Source organism: Hemiscyllium ocellatum, chromosome 42 (genome assembly GCF_020745735.1).
Source record: "Hemiscyllium ocellatum isolate sHemOce1 chromosome 42, sHemOce1.pat.X.cur, whole genome shotgun sequence".
NCBI lineage: Eukaryota > Metazoa > Chordata > Chondrichthyes > Orectolobiformes > Hemiscylliidae > Hemiscyllium > Hemiscyllium ocellatum.
Genome location: NC_083442.1, coordinates 30,455,686 through 30,480,992, shown reverse-complemented (window position 1 = coordinate 30,480,992; position 25,307 = coordinate 30,455,686). Strand labels below are relative to the sequence as shown.

Here is a 25,307-nt window from a genome sequence, read left to right as displayed (position 1 = left end):
TATGAAGGACTTGTCCAGAGCTATGCACAATGCAACTTTGAGTTCCACTGAAAGTCAAAGTTTTTCTTAGCAAATGATTATTTTTGCTATCTTCCATCAGGAGCATCTATCCTGCAAGAAGTACATTACAGACATTGTAACTGAGACCTGTGTGCACCCTGAGACATCAAAGGATGCAGAAGAGAAGCAGAAAGTCAGGAAGAAGGCCAAGAAACTTCGAGCACGCATGAACTCCAGGTAATGTTAGTCATGCAATCAATTTGGCTCCTTCATCCTTAAAAAAAACTTAACAAGCTAGTTTTCTTAATACACCAAATTATTTGTTTCGTGGATTATCTTAAAAATACATTGATGAGCCTAATTTATAACCACTTTGTGAGATTAGAAAAGAAAACTCAAAATCGATCTGGAGCCCTTGCTTTCACCTGTTAAGAGCTTTTCTCATAATTGGCTGCCAGCGCCTAGCCAAAACTAAAGTTCCTTCCAGCAAGCATTTGTATGTTTAAGTATGTGTAAACCATGCCTATTTTTCTTCCCAGCTATTGATTTTTAAATGAAGTATCAAAGAAAATCAATAGTAATCAACAAATAGAAGGCAATTTGCAGGAGTGTCAAATCCTAGGTCCGGGGTTTAATTAATTTTGTTGGCTGTCACAACACGGGAAAAAGTTGGAAATGCTCTGAAATATAAAGTGAGTTGTCAAACCTGTAGTTTGTCATAAGGTTGGAAAGTGACATCTGCGGATCAGAGTTGTATGCAGTGTGTTGTTTTATCGTTAGCTGTCACCATCCCCCTTCTCTTGTAGATACAGTGTCATCTGCTATAGTTATTTTTGGTTTGAGATATTACAGCAGCAAATGGCTTTGTATTCTACCCGTGGTTGACAGAAGCAGATCCTCAGAATGAAGTGGTAAATGAATTTGAGAGTGAATGGCGACACATGCACCACACTTAAAGCCTGTCAGTTTCTTTTCACATTGACTCATTTGGAATTGTACATCACTGCCATTCTCCAGTGTTTAGGCATTGACAAATGAAACTTGGCTTTCTGAGCTGCCTTGTTAGTAGGCACGCTTACCATATTGTGTTCTATTCAGTGTCCTACTTGTTGTCTCATTCTGCTTTAGATTTGCTTTCTTGTCCCTATCAAATGTTTCTCTACATCATTCTGGCTGAGAAAATAAGCAGGCAGGTGATCTGCTCCCAGGCACAAATGCTGCCTTTTTCACCATTTGATCTAGCTGGCAGGAGGTGAAGTGAATGGTCATAAGTGATTTGATTTTTTTTCCCTCATTTTTCTGTTGTTCCAAGTCTATTTAATAGCGTTGATGATCACAGAATAGTTTGTTTGACGATCATTGGAATGAAATGCATTTAATTAATCTTTTTTCCAGTATTGTGCAAAGCTTGTTTTTTTTACAGAATAAATATTCAACATTAAAAGTCATTATAACATAACTATCAAAGATAAACAATGTAGAAATTCTAATCTAGGCATTGAGTAAATATCATGTACTGTGAATACTGTTGTACAAGTTTCTGTACTAGATCAGTTATTCTTATTTTGTAATTGGAATTATTATAAATATCCCAGGAGGGTTATGCTGGAGCAGAAACGTTTTACTTTGCATATCGGATTTTTAGTTTATGTGCTATTTGAGACCGCCTGATGAAACAAGCTTGGACTGATGTGGCAAAATCCTCATTTGGAGCTAGCATTAAATTGGCAATCATCCATAGAAGTCAGCCAATAGGAAAAATGTTACATTGGTATAGTAACAATTGATTTTCTGAGTTGGGAATTGTATCACACCTTGTTAGAGTACATGAGAAAAAGCATTAGGAGTAGATCATTTGGTCCTTTCAAATATGTTTTACGATTCACTTAAAATTTGACTGATGTTGTCCTTCAACTGCTGTTTTCTGCGCCAACCCCAATTCATTTAAATCCTTTAGTATTCAAAAATCTCTTAGTTTTTGTCTTAAATGTACTTGATGACTGACCATCCACTAGAGACTAGAGAATTCTAAAGATTCATAACTGTTTGAGTAGAGAGACGTTGGCAACCCAAATTGGAGAGTGTTTAATTTTTCTGCATCTTTTTGAGGAATTTTACCAAAACAGAAAATTAAATGAAAGTACATCTGTTGCATCTGACTCAGAACGCATTTTGAGTAGGACTTGAGCATCTGAGCATGTGCTGCCTTATTTTGAATTAAGCGCTTTCCTGATGTAGGGCTTTTGCCCGAATCATCGATTTTCCTGCTCCTCAGATGCTGCCTGACCTGCTGTGCTTTTCTCGCATCACTCTGATCTAAACTCTGGTTTTCCAGCATCTGCAGTCCTCACTCTTGCCTTATATCATCCGCACCAAATGAACATAAGAGATCCAGTGGCACCAGTCAAAAGTTGTGATTTTCTTACCTACATTCCTACCTCCACTAAAAGAAATCAAAGTCAGATTAACTAGTCATATGTTTATTTGCTTCTGTGTGCATTATTGTGTGTAAAATGGCTGCTAGCTTGTTTACGTAACCAACAGTGACTGCATTTTCAAAAGATTTCATTGGAATGAAAGACTTTGGGACAAGCTAAGATGTGATAGGCACTGCATAAAAAGGTACATTTTTCTTTACTAAGTTTCAGTTTACTCTTTACCTCTAAACAGAGGCTTTGCCAGATAGAATCTTAACCAAAGTACTGTCTTATTGCACAGCCAAGTAACACTAATACATTTCACATAAATCCAGCTTGCAACTAGGAAATTTTTGAGTTTTATAGCTTCTCAATACTCCTTCAAGTAGTATGTTTCCTAACTAAGACAAACGTTAGAGGACTTCTAATCGTAAACCATTTTGCATTATCCACCACGCAATATTCTCTCTCTAGAGTTCTTACTGTGTGAATTTTAAAGAATTTTCTGGCAGTGTACATGAAGCATTCATTCATTAACATGTGGTCTACCCAAAGGCAGCTCCTTGACTCATTGTCTGATAATGCTTCATCCTGAGCTATTTTTCTTGGCAGTTGTTTGTCAGCGGTAATTTGGCGTTGCCTTTCACTCTGAGGCACCGGGTAAGAAGGCAAGATCTAAGTCTACCTCAGCCAATGCAAGGATTAATTAGGGATTAATCTGAATCACATACTAGCTAACTGTTTTTCCCTGCACTGCAGAGGAAAGAATTAGCTCCCTAATCAATGTCAAGTGAATCATTCACTGTGCATAATACAGTTAACTTTTCAGGGATAGCAGTAAATCAGGAGATGGAATAGAAGAAGAAACTTTGTAAAATCATAATTAATGGTAAGGTCCTAAGGAGTGTTGCTGAACAAAGAAACATTGGAGTGCAGGTTCATGGCTCCTTGAAAGTAGAGTCGCAGGTAGATAGGATAGTGAAGAAGGCATTTGGTATGCTTTTCTTAATTGAGTATAAGAGTTGGGAAGTCATGTTGCGGTTATACAGGCCATTTTTAGAATATTGTCTGCAATTCTGGTCTCCTTCCTATCGGAAGGATGTTGTGAAACTTGAAAGGGTTTAGAAAAGGTTTACAAGGATATTGCCAGCATTGGAGGATTTGAGCTATAGGGAGAGGCTGAATAGGCTGGAGCTGTTTTCCTTGGAGTGTTGGAGGCTGAGAGGTGACCTCATAGAGGTTAATAAAATCATGAAGGACATGGATAGGATAAATAGACAAAGTCTGTTCCGTGGGATGGGGAAGTCCAGAACTAGAGGGCATAGTTTTAGGGCGAGAGGGGAAAGAGATAAGAGACCTAAGGGGCAACTTTTTCATGCAGAGGGTGGTGCTTGTAAGGACTGAGCTGCCAGACGAAGTGATGGAGGCGAGTACAAGTGCAACATTTAAAAGGAATCTGGATGGGCATATGGATAGGATGTGTTTAGAGGGATATGGGCCATGTGCTGGCAAATGGGACTAGATTGGGTTCGGATATCTGGTCAGTGTGGACTTGTTGGACCGAAGGGTCTGTTTCCATGCTGTACATCTCTATGATCAATGAGGTCATGATACTGAACTAACTGATGAAGCTGGAGGTTGACAAGTCTCTAGGTCCAGACTCACTTCACTTCATCCTAGGGTATTAAAAGTAGTGGCAAATGCGTTAATAGATGCATTGGTGTTAATTTTCCAAAATTCCCTTGATTCAGGCAATCTCTTATTGCAGCAATACAATCTCTTATTCAAGGAGAAAGGGAGGCAGAAAACTGTACACCTGTTAGCTTGATATCTCTCATTGGGGGAAGTGTTAAAATCAATTATTCAGCAGGTTATCCTTGCAGACTTAGAGAAAACAGCATAATTGGGAAGATTCAGCATTGTTTTAGGGCGAGTTCATCTTTACCCAATTTGTTAAAGCTCATTGAAGATGGAGCATGTGTTTTGGATAAAGGGGAGCCAGTAGGTGTAATTGGATTCTTGGCCCTAATATTAAAAAAAACGACTCTGTACTGACAGCCAGACTTCTCCGACCACTTGGGTTCATGACAGCCCATAAGCTGACAGCTGCGCTCAGACAACAACTCACCAGAATAAAAGACCCTATACCCATTATGTGCAAGACAAATGTAATTTAGAAGATTCCATGAAAAATCTGCACGAAGCACTATGTAGGACAAACAGGCAGACAACTAGCAATTCACATTCATGAACACCCAACTTTCCACTAAATGCCACGAACAGCTGTCCTTAGTAGCCATACACACAAATGACAAGGACCACAAACTGGACTGGGACTACACAATGATCATCGAGCAAGCTAAGCGTAAGACATCCAGAGAATTTTGAGAAGCATGGCATTCATCCACGGACTCCCATCAACAAACACGTAGACCTCGACTCAATATACAGGCCACTACAACAAACAACCGGAACCGGCAAATGGAAGCAGCCGGAATGAAACCAAAGAAATTCCAGAAGAGTCATTACAGCAGCACTTCACAGGAGGCTCCAAAACACTGACTAGGTCACCTAGACAGAGGGTGAAACGTCTGCAAATCAACTTCCAAGCTCGATGAACACACCCACAACTGCGACAGATGTAACTGGATTTCAGAAGGCATTTGATAAGGTGCCACATCAAAGGTAATTGGGGGAATAAAAAATCATGGTGTACAAGGTAACGTATTAGCATAGATAAATGTCACTGCTAGTCAGCTAGTACGTGTATAGATGGGTCTGTTTGATCGGCATGAGGTGACAAGTGGTGACAGAGGTCTCTGCTGATCCTACTGTTTGTTTTAATAATTTATATCAATAATTTAGATGAGAGGAATGAAGGCATGGTAGCTAAATACACAGACAACATCAAGATAAATAGGAAAATATGTTATGATAAAGACAAACTGTTTGCAAAGAGACATAGGAAGATTCATTGAGTGGACCAAAATCTGACAAATGGAGTACATTGTGGAAAAATGTCACTTTGGCAGGAAGGATGTAAAAGCAGAGTACTAATCAGAGAATGACTGCAGAAATCCAAAGTGCAGTTGGATTTAGGAGTTGTGCATGAGTCACTAAAAATTAGTATGTTGGATACAGCACCCAAGTAGGAAGGTTGATAGGATGCTATTTGTTATGAAAGGAATTAAACATAAAAGTAGTCATTATGCTTTAAGTGTACAGGACGTTGGTGAGACCATACCAAATACTGTGTGCATTTTTGGTCTCCTTATGTAAGGAAGGATCTAAATGTGTTGAAGATGGTTCAGAGGAGGTTTATTTCATTGATACTTGGAATAAGTTGGTTGCTCTATGAGGATAGATTGAACAGACTGGACATATTTCCAATGGTGTTTACAAGAATGAGGGGTGGTTTGATTGAGACATGCATGATCCTGAATGACCTTGACAAGGTGCAAGTGCAAAATATGTTTCCTGTTGTGGGTGATCAAGTTTTGTTGAGGCAGAGACAGGTAAATTCTTATTGGGCACAAAATTGAAGGTTATCAGAGATGATAAGGAATGTAGAATTCAAAACACAAATAGATCAGACCTGCTCTGGTTGAATGGTGTAGCAGACTTCAGGGACTGAGTTGTCCACTTTGACTCTAATTTCACATGTTTGAATGGCTTGGTGAGCTGAACTGTTCATTTCAGTGACAATGCTGTGACCCACTCTGGAATATATCTGTGCATGATGTTAGATCAAATCATGATTGGGCTTGATGGTGATGCCTATCACATTCATATAGACTGCTAGCTGAAAGTAAGATTGTACATGACAATTGGATAAGAAATGAATGGCTTCACCATGCATGCCAATGCCCATTTGCAGTAATTAGCATTCTTACAGATGAAATGTACAGATCTATTTTCTCTAAGCAGCACTTTCATATCAACCAAAATATTCTTATAATGAATCCCTGTCCTGGTTCATCTTCCTCTCTTTAACCAGGCATTTTATTTTTAAATAAACCACTTTCAGTGTTGATGTCCCTTTAAGTGAAGTGTTTCATCAGCTAGCTGCTTAATCTATTTACTAAATAGAAAAATGTTTAATAAAAGAATCTTAAATTATTATGAAATCAAAAGTGTGTACTTAAAATGATTTGATATAAAAGAATTACATACAACCTTTCAATGAGGATAAAACATCTGTTGCCATTCCTACATTAATATTAAAATTAGCTCAATGCAGCAGACAGAGATCAGATACGACTCTTGATGGCTTGTTTTATGTGCTTTTTGGTGTTTACATTAGTTTATGAAAAATGTAGGTCATTTTGACCCCTTGCTCCTAAAACCGGGAGACCAGCAGAAGATTTAGAGGGTCATGCCTTGACCTTCAGTCCTGCAGGAACTATCTCATGGCTCAGCAAATGAAAAAAAGCACGCCATAGATTTTTCTTATGAGATTAGGTTTGTCTTTTGAGCTGAACTTGGGCTCCTTCATTAACTGGCACCATTTGTAAATGATTGAGTGAATGAAATGCATCCACTGTGAATAAATGTTTTGAGTGCATCAGCTGTTTGCAGGGAAAAGCCTGGCTGGTACAGACTGTTTGTTTGAGTAGGAACAGGACACATAGCACCATGTATTTTTGAACTATAGTTCCCCTCCTGCCCCGCTTAAAATAATATTCTCTGGTTATGTCAAACAAGAATGAAGGCAAATAATTTTGTAGTTTTAGTGTGAGTGTATAACAGAGATTTTCCTTATCCTTCTCAACAACAGCTTAACATATGCACATTATATACCTCTGATATGATAGCCAAGATTCAAAAGACCATGCCCTTATCCTCTAATGAAGAGTACTAAAATCTCTCCTCCTTTCCATTGCTTCATTCTTCCTTACCTTATTTATCTCTTTTTGTCTCTTCACTTGTTAAGGGGCTTGATACACTTTCATTATATAGGGAGCACTATAATCAATGTAAATTGTTAATGGTTGCTGGCAAAATCTGGCATTCTCTTAGACTTTGTGCATTGCTGCACAATTATCACTGTAGCAGAATTCACTGATGAAAACATGGCTGCCAGGCAAAAAGCTGTTTGTGCTCTTCTGAATTTCCACAACGCACTTGTCACTCCCATTGAGGGTAATAAGTAATGTTTGGGTGAATGTTGTGCAGGTTTACTTTCCTCACTACACAAAGTTGAAAATGTAAAACCTGGGCTTCACAAAAAGTTTAAATTTCATCTCTTTCAAATGCTTTCATCATCTTAGATGTTTGTTTCTCAGTTTATGTCTTTGTATTTCTGCTCAAGTTTGGTTTGATTTGATTGATTGATTGTCACGTGTACCTAAGTACAGTGAAAAACTTTGTTTAAGAGCCATATAGGCAGATCATAGTAAGCAAGGGCTTACAGCTTATAGGGTGAAAAGAAATACTTGACAGAGGCATGCAAGTTACATCGCACAGGTCGTGTGCTAGGCAAGATCAGCATGAGCGAAATCAATTTTATTTGAATTTAGAGAGTCCAATCATCAGTATGCGTTCCAGTTTCTGGCTCTTCAGCCTGAAGGAGAACATTGCCAGGGTGTGATGGATCGTTGATGATGTTGCCACCTTCCCGTTTACAACAGGCCATGTAAATGGAGTCTATGGATGGAAGGTTGGCTTCCATGATAGCCTGAGCTATGCACACAACCGTCTGTTGTTTCTACAGTCCTGGGTAGACCAGTTGCCATTATGCACCCAGACAGTATGCTTTCAATTGTGCGTCTGTAAAAGTTGGTGATGCGCTTTTGGACATGCCAGATTTCCTGAGCCACCTGAGGAGGAAGAGGTGTTGTTGTGCCTTCGTGACGACAGTTGCATTTACGTGGGAAGTGCAGGACGGGTTGTAGGTTATCGTCACTCCTGGGAATTTGCCATTCTCCACCCTCTTAACCTCAGCTCTGTTGATGTAGATGGGGGCATGTTCTCCTCCCTTCTTTCTGAGCCAATGATCAGTTCTTTAGATTTGCTGACATGAAGGGAGAGGTTGTTCTCATTGCACCACGTCACCAAGCCCTCTATCTTCTTTCTGTATTCTGACTCATTGTTATTTTGGTACCCATCCAATCACAGTGGTGTCATCAGCAAACTTGTAGATGGCTTTCATTCAGAATTTAGCAAGGCAGTCGTGTGCCTGCAGGGAGTACTGGGAGAATGCATCCTTGGGGGACTCCAGTGTTGAGTTATCATGCAATTATCTGACTTCACTGATTGCTGAGGATCGAGTTGCGGAAGGTGCAGCTGAGACCTAGGTGTCAGAGTTTTGAGATCAGTCTGGAGGGGATAATGGTATTGACTACAGTTCTGCTTTCAATGAGCAGGAGTCTGACATAGGTTACCTTGTTGTCCAGATGTTTCAGGAATGAGTGCAGGGCTAGGGAAACGGCAGATGCTGTGGACCTGTTACATCAGTAAGCAAATTGTAGAGGATTGAAGCAGGCTGGCAGATCAGAATTGATGTGGGCCATGACTAACCTCTCGAAGCACTATTGTTATTGGTGAGGAGAGTGTAGACATCTTTTGGATCTTTAAATTTATAACACACTATGAAGCTTCCAATGAAATCACAAACTTGAAAATGAAGCTGAAGACCTTTGTGAATTTTGAAATAAACCCTTTCAAACTATCAACCCTTGGCTAGGAAGAAGTAACTAGTCATTCTGTTTTTCATCTGGTCCTCAATTCGGGAATGATGACTGGTAAGGGTTATGGATATCTGTATGAGTCTTCTCGTGATTGATAGCAATGTTCCCTCTGGCTGTGTAGTCATGCAGCTGTTCAAGGTTTTGCACAAGCCAATCAAGATGCTGATGCATTGACTTTGATTTGTGAAGGAGTTGCCCTGCTTGGACCTCAAAGGTCTGCACAGCGGCAGGAAAGGTTACAGACTGATTTTTGACATGCACATATTTGGGCACACGGATCTACTGATCAGCCAGGATTCTTGTCCAGTGAGCCCCAATGACTGGGATATATTTGTGGATGTTAAGTGAGTTTAGGATCAAGCATTGCTGCAGTGGCCTAGCAAATTGAATTGCCTGCTACGTCACTGTGTAGATTCACACCTGTATATGAAAGGATCAAGTGGTGTTCCACAGAATGTCAATACTCCTGAATACGTCCAGGAGAGGCAACATGGTGGCTCGGTGGTTAGCATTGCTGCCTTACAGCACCTGGGACCCATAAATTGCACTTCCAGCAGCAGTATGGAGTTTGCACATTCTCACCATGTCTGGTTTCCTCCCACAGTCCAAAGATGTGCAGGTTAGGTGGATTGGCCATTCGAAATTGCCGATAATATCCAGGGGTATGCAAACTAAGTGGATTAGCCATGGGATATGCAAGGTTACAAGGATAGGGTAAGGGGGGTGGTGGATCAGGTGTGATGCTTTTCGTGGGGGTGGTATGGGCTGAATGGTCTGCTTTCACGCTGTAAGGGTTCGATGATTATCTGCGATACTGTTTTTATAAATTGCTCACCCCAAAATATTTTTTTGTGTCAGTATTTAGTATAAACCTGTCTTTAATACTTATGAGAAAAGAACTACTAAGTTACTTGTCTCAGGGGTGGCGGGGGGGGAGAATAAAGAAAGTTTATGATTCACTACTGTTGAATACTAAACCAATTAAAGTGACTTGAGTAGAAGTATCGTACCTTTCCTGGACAAAAGTGAACAGCATTGTCACTCTGAATATAATTATGCCTGGATTAGACAAGTGAATCTTAAAATATGTTTTTAGAAAAAAATCTCCCTCTCAGTCTTTGGGAAAAAGGGAACTTCTAATTACCGTAAATGTTGATGGCTCCTTTACCTGCTTGTGACTATCACATGAGACGTGGTGGTCGGCTAGGATGACAGTGTCTAGGGCTGGTTCAGAAATAAGGTTGCGCTTTGAACTGCTCCTCTCAAACCACGTAGAACATATCAAAACTAATTTTCTAAAATATTATAAAAGGCAACTGCATGAAGCAGCACATTAGAAGTAACAGGAATGGTGTTGTGTTTGTACTGGACCTGGGGTAAGACTGCAGGAATCCATTAAACACTGAACTACCTTTTAAACTAATAACTGTTGACTGTCTCATGTTCTATACAATGCATATAATATGGTAAAAAATGTAACTTGAATGTAGTGTCATAAACTTGCCTATAGAAACGTGCAGGGAGCATCAGGACATCTCATTTCATCTTAATGCTCCCATTACTGGTCTATAATCAATGTCAAGAAATGGGTTACAGCAGCTGGCTCAATTTGTTTGTATAATCTTGAAATTGTATTTCAAACATTTCCCTTAATAGAGTAGTTTCAAGTTGGAGCTTCTCACCACCTAAGATCACCCATCATATTTCAGGTACAACAAATAAAGGACCTGTCAGAATGTTAGTACGCACAATGTGATTATTAACTGCCTATAAAGCAATTGTTAAAAACATGTTATATAGTTTATTTTATATTCAATTTGTGCTATTGGGGGAGTTATCTTATTTGCAAGCAGACCCAGATGCTGCCTTGCTGGCAGACTGAGACCTCTGCTTTTAATAGGATAGCCAAGAAACTCAGTGGGTATTCTGTCATTTTTTTTTGTTGGGGAGGGGGCATAAATGAAGGGACAAGTCATGATGAATTGAACGTTATCAGCTCTCCTTGGCAGCTTTGTGATCTCACTGACCGCTAATATTTATAACCAGAAACCATTTAGCCAGAGCTGTTTGAAGAGTAATATATTGTCTAGCAATTGCACCAAGTTTAACCCCTATCTTTATAAAACTGTCAGTGCGTGAGACTACAATATCTGATCTTGGATATAAACTGATGAAGCCTATGTGTCGAGCGAAAAGAACAGGAAAGAAAATTGGGGAGAAGCCCATCATGTGTGGGTATACAATTTCTGTGCTAAAAAGTATATTTTGATTCTTAATACTTCACTGAATTAATAATCCATCATGATGACTTGTGTTAACAAGAATAAAGTAAAAATATTGTTCCAGAGCACGTTGTTAACTTAGTAATGTTTTGTCAAGAGTCACTATCCCAGGAAATATCATGTTGTAACAGTATGATGGAAGCCAGGCTTGTGGTTGCAGTTCCTTGCATGTTGAGCTCCTGCTTAAGCACATACTCAAAACAGTCACCAATTGGAAACCAGGCACTTCCTTCATAAGAACAGAACACTCTTGTGATAGAAGTCTCTGCCTTTAACTTATTTAATTTGATGTAGCTAGGATTACAACAGTGTTTTTTTATATATAGAACAGAGAAACCAGCTGATAGATTCCCTCGGATCTCTGGCAAAATCTGTGTAGGTTTATTATGAAGTGATTTCTGGCAAACTTTGTGCGTGAATATAATCTGGTTAAAATGAAAACATGGAAAGCAATTGCATGATTTTCTCCCATTGCTAATGTTGTGGTTGCCCGACTGCTGAAACAGAATTGTTTGAACTGCAATCATTTATATTCTAATACTGGAAATGTACTATTGTTCTATTTTGTATTTAATCAAACCATTAAAGTAGGTTAACATGAATATAATTCAATCAGAAAAATCTAGCATATGGCATCATAAACTATGATTAGCTTTACAAACCAATCTTACAGACTGGAAAAAATTCAGTTTCATCCTTTTAATAAGTTATCCCACTTTGAAAATGTGGCTTACTATCTTGTCTGTATCTTCACTTTATTCTTCACATTTTACTTCTAAATGAATCCAGAAATCGACTTTGATCTACATGCAGCAGTTTAATAGTGGAGTTTTTATAAGTTGCAAGAAAACATGGTGGATATCCTGTGTGCTCTCCAATGAGTAGTTTTTTTGCTGTAGTTTACACCCAGACCACACTAACCCAACCACAACCCTCAGTACATTTGCTTCTGACACCGGACATCCAGCTATTTATACAATTAAAGGTATGAAGAGAGAGCTTAGGATGTAACGCCACTTTCTAAATTAACTGCAGATCTATTAGATCTGTTTAGTAGGGCTCTTCCAATCACACTGTAGATATCGATTTCTTAAAGTATTTGCTTTCTTGGGTGGTGAAAAGAAATGAAACTGCACTAAATTTCAATTCTAGCAATATCCCATAGGCAATCTAAGCACAGGTAATGTCCCTGTGACAAGTGGAGCAACAAATTAACCAGGCAACGGGCATGAAAGAGCAACTGGTCATTTTATGAATATAGCAAATTACTTATTGACAAGTTTAAAAGAATATTATTGAAATAGGGCATCTGAAAAAGACATATGGGATGGTTCTAGGCAGGATTTTTATAAATAATTTCTGTGGGAAGAACAATTCAGAATATTCCATTAGCTTTAACCATTGTTTTTACTTCTGCAATATTACACTACCAGACATGTAATGGACAGACCAGAAGATTATGAAGGAAGTAATGTTGGAAAATAATACCCCCCTCCGTCCCCAATAGTTTTGAATGCTGACAGAAAGATGTCTTTTATTGCATATTCTCACATCTCTCAGAAATATCCCAAAACACTTCCCATGTAATGAGTAACTTGGAAGTGCCAGCATTGTTATTAGGTGAAAGTAAGCGGTTAACTCGTGCAAAGGAAAGTCTCAGGATTTTAGGAGAACATCGATTCTTCAAATAGTGCTGCAGGATGTAAAATATCTACCAGAAATGGTATTAAATATTTTATCCTAAGGACTACTACTACTCACTAATATTAATCCTATAGTGTTCTGTAATGTTGAAAACCAGATAAAGGTATACACGCAGAGGCTGCATAAGAGGGACTTTAGTAAGCAATAAAGGTAAAGCCACTATATTCCTCCTGACCATAGTCTGTACTCTCATTAGATAGAGATGACTGGTGGTAGTTTAACCTGAGGGTCATCATGCCTGAGGCAGAGGCAGAGGAAGAGGTTGAGAAGGAGGGTCCATTGTGCGAACTTCAGCTGGTGTAGGGAATTGAATCCATGCTGTTAACAACATTCTGCATTGTAAACCAGCTGTCTAGTTAACTGACGTAAGAACAGAATGCCCAGCACAGGAATCTAAAATAGTATGTAGCTTATATGCAGTAGCTGAACCTGTCATAGGGAGAACACTGAAAGTAGTGTCTGTTATAGACCTTTCTCTCACATCAAAGTTTGTGACCAAAACGCAACTTTTGTGCAGCTCTGTATGCACACTCTTGCATCTGCGCAATTATTTATGTTTAGATTATGATGCAATGCACATGATAAATAGGACAAATTCAAAGCGTGGCATAGGATAACTGTTGCCACTAGATATTTGTCAGTCTGAATGTCCCATAATTATATGCTTTTGCTTTTCCCCTTCTCTTCCAGTTCCCAATGCTCCTCAGCCCTCCCACAAAGTCACCATCACCTGATTGCTATTTCCTGTAAACCCTGAAAGGATAATCGTATGCTATTTCTTGAATCTTGACCATGGAGCTGTGCCATGGACTTCATGTTCTTATGTGTCTTTACTTTGAATTAATGAGATGAACTATATGCACTTGATGATGTGATGTGTCCCAGCCTGCAGTTAAACTCAGTCTGGTGACAGGGTCATGGTCTCATAGGGTCACATGAAGGGCGTGATCCTTCTGTCGGCTTATTAAAAAGAGCTGTTAAACCTGACACTGGTCATTAGCTTTGTGACATACTACCATGTTTTTCACTGTGATGCTCGGTTTGCTCCCGTTTCTCACCAATCAATACTGTAAAGTGAGAGTGATACGTTGAGAATATTTTCATGAATTACAGGGTAATGATTCAATCGTAGCGTTCAGATTACGTCAAAAACAGCAGGGGAAAAGCACGGATGGCTTGTTATCCCTCTGATACTGTATTAAATTCACTTGAGTTAGTTAATATAGTCACATTTTCTCTAGGGCTTGATACTGAAAATCCTAATCAGTGCTGTAATGGAGTTACCATGGTATTAGCATTTTTTTAATGACAAACCTTGGAACAGAGTAAACTTGTATATTAGTAAATTTGCATGTTAAATTGAGCTGTGCCCTGTTCTAGAAAGCATTTTGTGTTATTTCCCAGTGTGATATGAACATGGGAGAAAGGGACTAGAACAGTAAGTGGCTTTGAGAATGCTTTATTGTCATAGGAGCTGTCCTGTCCCACTGGTTGAGGTGACTGTTGAAGAGCTTGTAGCCTGGCCAACAGTCTCCCTCTACAAATGCTATCAGGAAAAGTGACTTTTATATTGGCTTTAGTGGTAAACTTCTGAAAATTAGATGACAGGCTGAATTACCAGATCTGGGTGTTCACCTGAATTGGTGTATCTGGTTTCCACATCATATTGAGACAACCGCAGCTATGTTCTGCTGGTCATATAGTCAGAATACCTGCCACTCCCTGGTGAAAGTGTTGCGCACACATGGCAGTCAAAAGAGGCATTATAGGATGTTCTGAATGTTTCACTTTGGAATTTTGATATCACCTACATCATAGAGTTGTGAAAAAAGTGGTTGCTGAGGTTCTCAATATATTGTTTTAATTTTCCAACATTCCCTACGATTGCAAATTAAAAATAGTGACAGAAAGCTGGAAACTGTAGACAGCTAGCTTAACATCTTCCCCACAACAAATGTTAGAAGCTGCTGTAAAGCACTTTTTATAGAAAGGCATTAAGAACGGTGGTTAGCATTGCTTCCTCACAGCACCAGAGACCTGGGTTCGATTCCCGCCTGTCTGTGTGGAGTTTGCACATTCTCCCCGTGTCTGCGTGGGTTTCCTCTGGGTTCACCGGTATCCTCCCACAATCCAGAGATGTGCAGATTAGGTGAATTGGCCATGCTAAATTGCACACAGTGTTAGGTGCTTTCGTCAGGGGTAAATGTAGGGGTATGTGGGCGGCACGGTGGCACAGTGGTTAACACTACTGCCTCACAGCGCCTGAGACCCGGGTTCAATTCCCGACTCAGGTGACTGACTGTGTGGAGTTTGCACGTTTTCCCCGTGTCTGCGTGGGTTTCCTCCGGGTGCTCCGGTTTCCTCCCACAATCCAAAGATGTGCGGGTCAGGTGAATTGGCCATGCTAAATTGCCCGTAGTGTTAGGTAAGGGGTAAATGTAGGGGTATGGGTGGGTTGCGCTTCGGCGGGTCGGTGTGCACTTGTTGGGCCGAAGGGCCTGTTTCCACACTGTAAGTAATCTAATCTAATCTAAAAAAAAATAGGGTAGGGGAATGGGTATGGGTGGGTTTCTCTTCAGAGAGGCGCTGTGGGCTTGATGGGCCGAAGTGCCTGTTTCCACACTGTAGGGAACTAATCTAAAATAGTTTGGGTATGCAAACTTGGACAACTATGATAAGGTTTTTAATGGGTGCCTTTTTACTGTCTTTCTCTCTTGGGCATCATTTAAGAAAAATACTAGACTCCATGTTGGTCACCTCCAATAGGTGAGTCAGATAGCTTTTTCTCATCTGTGACAAGAAGAAAAATGTTGTGAAGTTCTATACACATTGGATTAGCATGGGCTGTACAGAAAAATCATGTGACCTGAATCCCAAGAAACTTGTACTGCTACTTTAATCAGTCAGTAATTTCCAACTCTACTGTACATGCAGACACGAACTAAGCTGCACCCTTAGATCTTCAACATTTCAATGACTCTAAAGAAGTATATCGTTAGAAAAAAGAAGCTAGTTCTTACAGGAAACTTACTGTGCAAGCAATGAATTTTGTGGGGGATGCTATAAGTTTTAGTGCAAATAATGGTTTATGAGCCTTGCTGTATTGGCTAAATTCCTTGATAGTGTGATATTTTCTTCAATTGTTAATTTTTTGCTCTATTTCCACATGAGAAAAATCAAAATCCTGACATCAGTACCATTACAAATGTACTGATTGATTGACTGATATCTGCAATCTAGGACTCCAGTGGACTAGTGCACAAAGGAATTGCCACGAGAATTGCTCGCCAAAGCAGATATGTTCCTGGCTTGTGAAACATTGACTTATTTTAGTTTTAGAATGGGCTGAAAGGCTCTCATCATCTCAGTGTCATGATTTCAGGATTCCTGTGCCAGATCATTGTGATTTTAAACTTCCAGTTGCAATCATCAGATGATAATCTGGATTCCTTGAAGTGTATGTGTAAGTGGTTAGTGGTATTTTTCTTCCCATTGAATAGTTTGCTGCAGAGATTAAGACATAATGAATGGACATGTGGATAATGTATCAAAAAGCTGCTTGTGCCCATAGAACTGTTATTCTGTTTGGGAAAGTAGAAAAATCAATGGAAATGGAATGTGTGACAGATTTGAACCTTCACTTTGAGATGTACATCCTGTTAGAAAGGAAACACCTCATACATTAGGTCTAATCATGAAGATTTGTATAGGAAGCTCAAGGCTTTTGTTTGTAATGGACTTGTGTTCTTAATGTAAACAGGCCTGGTGTAGTGATGTATTATTCTACAGTTCTAAGTGTGGGCAGCTTGATGGGAACAGTATGGTGCACGATCTAGCTAATCTTCCTGGCTAATAGTCATTTGGCAAATACATACCGATGAAAGTATATTAACCTTATTCACAGGGCTCAACAACCAAGACTGCTCTTGATGTTTCTGTTTGTGTGCGTCCCTGGAAATAGCCCACAGAGCCTGTATTATGAAGCTGCTCGGGATAAACCTCGGCAAAAGTCATTGCATTTTCTTTGCAAAAGTACATTTTTGCCAGGCATAACCATGTTCTCTAGTAAAACAACTGACCGTCACTCTTTGATATTCAATGGCATTCCCATTACTGAAAGCCCTACAATCGACATCCTGGGGTTAACATTTTCCAGAAACTGAACTGGGTTAGCCATATAAATAATAGGTGGAAGAACAGATTCGAGGCTAGGAATTCTACAATGAGTAACCGCCCTTCTGATTTCCCAATGATTGTCCATCATCTATAATACACATGCCAGTTGCCTGGATGAGTGCAGCTAACAATAACACCTTAGGGCAACTTAGGATGGATGATAAGTGCTGGGCCAGCCAGCAACACCCACATTCCATGAACAAATTAAAAAGAAAAATTCTCACAAGGCAGTGGACAGCAGCCTCTTTCAAACAAAAATCACTTCAAGGGCATGTAGACATCTGACAGGAAAGGCTTTTTTCACTACCCCGCAGTCAAACTACATCTTGGTGCTTGTTTGTAACTTCTAATGATGAGATATTCTGCCAAATGACTTTGACAACCTTTTTGGGGAATCGTGTGTCAGAACTTGTCCTCTCCTTTTCCAGCAGGGCCTTGAGAATATTATATGCTGACCATTCTTTGATGGATTTGTGGTCAAAGCTATTTTTCTATTTAAACTTGCATGGTCCAGCTACAGCAATGTGTCAAGACCTTTCCCTAGTAGCACTGGGGACACATAGAACTTCAACACATAGTGAACACTGGTGCTTGCGCACTGAAGGTCTGCACATAAATGGATGCGGCTGCACACACTGGATGAGGGTATTGTTAGGCAAATTCTTATCCAAAACAGAGAGGAAGCATTGCTTCATATGCTTTGTTTTATTTTCAACATGGCTGCTCTGTCCTTCCAGTTTTTTAGTGCGTGTTCTGCCCCTTCTGAACCAAATCCCTACCTTCTTCATAAAAACTGCCCTGACAGCAAGGGGGGATAAAGACCAGTCAACCCTGTTCCCACCGTACTCCAACCTGGCCAAGGCAGTACAAAATCAGACAGGGAACCTGTCGGTTTTGGCAATCTGAATTGCTGAGTTACTCACTGTTTAGTAATGTTGTTTGGGAACAGGTGGCCAAGGAATCTTTAACATTCACCCAAATAGGCTTTGATTTAAAGTCAGAACATGACACTGGGTTATAGTCCAACAGTGTCTTCACCTGATGAAGAAGCAGCGCTCCGAAAGATTGTGATTTCAAATAAACTATTGAACTGTAACCTGGTGTGATTTCTGACTTTGTCCACCAAAGTCCAACACCAGCACCTCCACATTTTGATTTAAAGTGTCACCCAAAATGCACTATTCCAGACCATTCAGCACTCTCTTGTTCTGCTCCCAGAGTTTTTTAGAATGCCAGTCCTTGAACTTTCACTGAGTATGTATTACAACAGGAACAAATTAAAGCAAAGAAAATATGAAAAGAGAACAGGCTGGAAAAAATGGTTCCCTTTGTGTTAACTTGTACAATTTGGCCGATTATTCCTCTTAACTTACATTTGATCTTTCAGGAAGGAGTTAACAAAACACAAGAAAACCTCTTCAGTCAATAACATTCTAAAGAGGCCAAATTGTTAGAATATTAGATAGAATATTAGTTGAATTATCTAGATTGTGCTTACAAGTGTAAATTTCATGTAGTCTTAGTGCATGAGCTCTCGTGTTCTAAGCATTGAGTCATTTCTGGTCACATTATAATCTTCAATCCTTTCTCCCCAAGGAGATACTTATGGAGCACTGCTTTAAAAGAACTAACTGGTAGTCAGTTCCATAAATCTGTTCCTCTTAGTGTATCTTGACATCAATACTACCAGTTTCTCCTTCCCTCCATGAATTTACCCCCCCCAATATTTACGGTGTGCAGAACATCTGCTGCCAAAAGAGCAATCCTGATTTAAGACCAGGAAACACATGTGCTGAATAACTGCCTACAATTTTGTTCCTCCTGGTAGGATGGTATCCAAAAGTGCTTTTAGTTTACCTTTTCTTCTTATCTAAGAGAATGCCTTTTAAAAACTATTTCCCTTTTTTAAACAAAAGGTGACCGTCTTTGCTAAGTTTGACCACAAATTAAAGAGATTCACTGCTGTACTGCAAAAAATAACTGACTTATAGGAAAGATTCCTTGATCCACATTTCTTGCATTTACAGTCTTCTTGGATGGATTGGGTTGCTTCTGCTTAGCAAGAACTACGTGCCCGTTATCAGGTGAATTCCTGAACTTTGTGCTGAGATTTGCTTTGTGCAGCCTTGCAGCATCGAGACTCAAAGTGGGACGAGTTATTCTTGCATCCGACTGAGCTGTGGCATTGTATTTTAATAATACACAGCATTCAAGACTTGACTGTCTTAACAAATTAGTTTCCTGATGAAGGGCTTTTGCCCGAAATGTCGATTTTCCTGCTCCTCAGATGCTGCCTGACCTGCTGTGCTTTTCCAGTACCACTCTAATCTAGACTCTGAATTCCAGCATCTGCAGTACTTGTTTTTACCCTGTCCTTAACAAATAAAAGTATCATAAAAGCTCCTGATTAATTTTATGACACTGCCTGTCTTTCAGCAAGAACAGAGGATACTAGGTTAACTGCATGGAGTAGTAACTGAAACCAACAGTACAAACTGAATTTGTACAAACAGCTGAGTAACATGAATACCTAAGGTCTCAGTTAACATTTTGACAAACCTTAATTCTGCTCCTTTGGGCTGTCCAGCTGACTGACTCCTTCAGCTCTTCTAATCAGAATGATGTGAACAATTTCTATGATTAATCCAATTCTAATTTTAAACCTTTGTTGCAAAGTTAACCTTTTTGAGACAAAAGAAAAGAAAATTGGGGGAACGAAGGGAGAGGTGGAGGAGAAAGTTAAAATGTATAGTAGTTTTTGAGAACTTAATGGGTTAAATTTGAGGATAAGAAACAAATTCCATTTCCTCGCTGAAGGCTTGTAATTAAATTCTTTAGTTCACAGATTTCTTGAAAACCTTCAGTGATGAATCTTCTAGAAAACTTTGTAACTATTTTCCACTTCCTTGTGCTTCATGTAACATCTGGGGAACTTTGTTGCATCTGAATTTGAATGATTTTTGGGTGTCAGTGTGCTGAATGAAAATCATTTTTATTACAAAAATGACTTTTTAATTATTATTACATCGTCCAGATTTATAAGCAATCTGGATTTTTACTGTCTCAAAATTAGTTGATTAGAACTAAAAGTATTAAAATAGCAACAAATAGTTATTGGAAAAGCACGTTGAATATAAGTTATTAATTTTAGATGCATGCCATACCTAAGACCATTTCTGTTTCCTTTGTGATGTTAGCTAAGTGGGGGATTATACTTACCTAGTCATATTGTTATCATTTGATATGGCTCAATTTTATCACCTGTACATAATCAATCCAAAAATTAGAGGTGCTCTCTTTATTTTAACACTAGAGCCGGAGATCAAACCTAAATCGACACAAGTTCTCAAAGGTGACAGTCATGCTGTAGTTTTCATGACTGGAGAAACCAACTGTGATGGGAACTGGTCCCAGGAACATTGTACAATTGGTTAGACGATTTTGCAATATGAAAAAGACTGACTTGTAAGATTAATTTGCTACTTGGCTTAGGCATTACAATATGTCAGTAACCATCAAATTTGTGGAAAACCATTGTGGCATTGCACATTTGGCACATCATTTCAATTTGCTTTTGTGAAATTACTTTTCTGCTTTGAAGGTGTCATACAATAGCACATTGTTAGAAAATTTCAGCATTGTGCCTGAGCTGTACTAACCCTCAGATCACCCTCATTTGTCACTGTACACTACTTTATTCTGACAGTACTTTTTGTCTCTTGCTATTGGCAGCAATTTACTCTAGTGTTAATACAATTGTGGAAGAAAATTTATGTTTTCTTTCCTTGAGCATTTTTGTGTCAACCCTACTATTTTAAAGCATTTTAAGGCAAGTTTGGTTCACATACATTTTCTTGAGCTTTTGCAAATATTTCAAATCTGTAAATTTTTCAGCATCACTGAATTTTTTTTCTTTCAAATGTGCTCCTTCACTGATTTTTCAGAGGAGAAAATTCTGGAATGTAATGACCGCTGTGAGGCAGAGTCCCAATTCCTTGTTAACTTCCTGTTGGATGTCCCCTTTGTCTAAATAGCTGCACAGTGGATCTGCATGGACTTTCTTCTGCTTTAGTGATCTGAGAGAGTTGGTACCAAATTACACTTAGTACTGTTGGGAACCTCCAGCACAACACCTTGAAAAGGTTGATTTTAGGTAATAGCTTTCACCTGTTGACCTAGGCATGCTGGAGCCAAACTAGGCAAATCAGAGCTGTGGTGCCTCTTCATTTCTGAAAGCTGTCTCTCTTAGCCAATGTAAACAAGATTAGGGAAACGGTTGAACAGTTTTGTTTCCAGCAACATTGACATATCTTGTAAAGAATACTAGTTACTGAAGCCTCCAATTCATATGTTTACAAGTAAACAAGTACTTCAGATTCTGTATAACTTTAGAATTTAAATGGATAATTATTTGGAACACCATTATTTGTAAGCAGTTACCAACTAGCCATTATTGATAAAGCACTTTATGAGTGACTTGAAAACACTTAAGAGACTGTTGAGTCTTTTTATATGACTGCCAAACTCCAAATAACTAGAATTCTTATAGAGCCGTACTAACTTGTCAGAGACAGATTAATTTGTTTCACTGTGTTCTTGTTGAATGCTGTGTAAAAACAAAAGCTTGCATTCACCTTAGGACTTATCATATCTCCCAGGAGTATACCAATTCATTTCAAATGCAGTGAATGAGTTTGAACTGTATAGCTGTTATGTGGTGGTATAGACAGCGATACATTGAATAGCAAATTAATCTGATTTTGCTGATGGTTGAGGAAAGAATATTTGCCATAAAAATTGACCATATGTTACTTTTCTTCAAAGAGTGCCTTGGGACATTCTATCATCTACCTAACCAAGCTTTGGTTTAAAGTCTTATCGAAGAATGGCATAGCAAGGCAGTGCAGTATCTCCTCAGTATAATGCCAAAGTATCAGTCTAGATTAGGTGCGGAAGGGGCATGAGCCTATACTTTCTGTCTTGGATATACAGGCTACCTAATGGATTTTATTTGATAATGGTACCTATTGTTTTGAAGCAATGATCATTAAAATGAGAATCCAGACCACAAAACAGTTTTACAGAAACATATTGGTGACAAATTCCACGTCATAATACATGTATAGTGAAATGAGTACATTCTACTTAATATGGTAAATATCTATGAACAATGCTTCATTTTCCTTAGAAGAATAACATTTGTGTGATCTAAGATGTGCAGATTTAAAAGTAATGGATATCTAGCTGTACATTTAATAGGAAAAATGAAAAAGAATCATTCCACTTATTTGGCAGTACAATATTCCTTTCTTACAGAAAGTTAGTTGTCAGTTCAGGGACTACAGTGGTTCATGAAGGTAGCTTACGGACAAGAGCAGCTAGGAATGGACAATAAATGCTGTCCAGCTACCAATATGCATGGACTGCAGTTGGGGTACCAGGAATAAAAAACATTTCTTGGCGTCAGAAGAAGTGCCTGAGGCAAATATTTATTTGTTTAATTACCTTTCGGTTATAATTGTGCAAAATTATATTTTGGAAATGCCTGAATGTGAGTCGTTATCTACTTGGATATTGTTGCCTTTTTGAATCAGTTTCGACTGTCTTTTGTATCACAATCCTCCCCAATGTTTGTTCTTTATCTATCAGGTTCTTTATGTTATTCCAGTCTGCACTATTCCTTAAAAGAACAGGTCCAAATCTTTGAGTCTTCAGATTGTCAAAAGCTACATTTAAATCCAAAAGATGAATGGCAAGTCCCTGCAAAGATCCTGACTCACTGGTTTTGTTGAACTTCAAATGGTCAATTCCCCTGTTATCCAGAACCTTCCAAAAATAATTTGATTCCAAATGTCAGCAATTATAGATAGTTGTGACCTACTTACCTAGAGAATTACCAAAGAAATGTTAGACAGTTTAAAATCATATACAACTACTGGCTAACTATACAACTGACCCACCACCCTCACTTAAGACTGAGTTTTCCCACTTCCCCCGACCCTACCATTACCTTCTGCAACCTGACGAATGCCTTCTACAACCCAATGTCACCATTCAACTCTGACCTCATGCCCATCAATTCCCCTGACTAGTCATGACTACCCTGCTAACCTATTGCATCCTACCCAGCTGTCATGCTATCACCTCAAAGCACCACTCCTACCCATTTACCTCACCCATACTACTCCCTCACCGACTTAAAGTAAAACTATGTAGAGAATTTAAAAGAAGCTTTGGAACAACTAAACTCTTGCCCACTGCAAAGATTATTTTCAAAACTCTGTGGGAATTCCTGCACTTGGGGGATTTGGAACGATTTGCCATTGGAAGATCAATCTGAAAAAAAATCATAAGACAGCAAGTAGGGTTTCAGTTCAGGCATAATGTTTAAATTAATCCTCAGACCTTTACCGTAATTGCTTTCTGAACAGTCACAATAAATATGCCTAGCTTGCCCTCAAAAACATGTGCTCTTGGACCTGAGATTGTTACATTTTGACCTTTGTCAGCCGTGGCTTGGTCCTCACTGACTGTAATGTGATTGAAACCTTTGCAGTCAAGACAGTGGTCATGCAGGAATGTGTCACTACCCCAACTCTTTTCTCCATCTTCATTGCCACCATCCTTCATCTTCTCAAGAACATGCTTCCCAGTGTTGTGGACATCGTTTAAAAGATGGATGGAAAGTTTTCAACTTCAGCCAATTGAAATCCAAGAGGAAAATGACACCACCATTGGCCGTGGGACTTTAGTACAGCCGGTTCTGGTATAACACATGTTTCTTCAATGTGAGTTGGCTTTAACGCGATTGAAGAATTTAGACAGTTTGTTTGTTGAATACGAACTTTCCTTACCTGTATTGGCTATAATGCAATTCAAGCTCCATTAGTTTACATAGTGTGGCTATTGCACAATTTTCTTGCTATGCGAGCTCGCAGGGGAACGGAATGTCAGAACTGACTGTATATGGATGACAGTGTCATTTCTGCTGTTTTGAAATAGACTGTAAGATGTAAGAGAAACTAAGTTTAGTGCCTTCATGGAAGCATACTAAAGAATTGGCTTCACCTCAACTTCAAGACTCGAATCATTTAACAACCTATCCCAGGTCATGTTCCGGTCCATCCCTCCATTAAGATCAACAGAGAAGTCCTCCCAAAAGTGGAACGTTTCCCCCACCTGGAAAGCTATCTGACATCTAAGGCTGATATCAATGAAGAGATTCCACATTGCATCCGATCTGCAAGATCCACCTTCAAATGCCAAAAATTAAGGTTCTTTAATGACCATGACATCTATGCTGATACCAATATCTTTGTATATTAGGCAGTCATCCTTCCCTCTGTTTGGCTCCTAAGCTTGGGTGATGTATGGTTGCTATCTCAAGGAGCCAAACAGCTTATTCCTGTTTTTGTCTCATATGGCCTTAAAGGATTGCCAATGATCTCAAGGCCAAGGATCATTTCCAATTTCCAGGAGCATCTGTCAATGTGTAGTTGGAAATGTGGCTCCAGGATTGGGTTCATCAGTCACACAAGGACTCTCCGAACTCATGAGCACTGACATGGAATTTCTTGGGTAGTCGATCAATATTGTTAGCGAGTGATTGCTAATGACAGGTTGGTAACATTTTCACCTCTGAACCACTTGATTCTGGTAGGAGTATGTTAGTGGACTGTGTAAAAACTAAGTCTAACTTAAGTATGGTACTGGGCAAGTACTATACTATCAGACATGTTGGAAAAGATGTTAAACTGAGGGTCTACCTGATCTTCAGCTGAATGTAGAATATTCTATGGCACTGCTTTAAAGGAGTTAATCTAGGCAAGTTAATCTATAGTCAGCAGCACTACTAAAACAGTTCAAAGTTTGTGAGAAGATTTGTAGCTCGGGTGCTCGTTGTTGTGGTTCTGTTCGCTGAGCTGGGAATTTGTGTTGCAGACGTTTCGTCCCCTGACTAGGTGACAACCTCAGTGCTTGGGAGCCTCCTGTGAAGCGCTTCTGTGATCTTTCCTCTGCATTTGTAGTGGTTTGAATCA

At 39.2% G+C, this 25,307-nt stretch overlaps 1 protein-coding gene across 2 annotated transcripts in view; it reads left to right on the top strand.

Annotated features, from left to right (window-relative positions):
* scaper (S-phase cyclin A-associated protein in the ER) overlaps positions 1 to 25,307 on the top strand; it is a 324,173-nt gene that overhangs the window by 119,589 nt on the left and 179,277 nt on the right. For both annotated transcript variants that reach the window (XM_060853762.1, XM_060853761.1), the window contains exon 20: positions 101 to 237. In XM_060853762.1, coding sequence (XP_060709745.1) covers positions 101 to 237 — 137 coding nt within the window. The remainder of the gene's footprint in view (positions 1 to 100; positions 238 to 25,307) is intronic.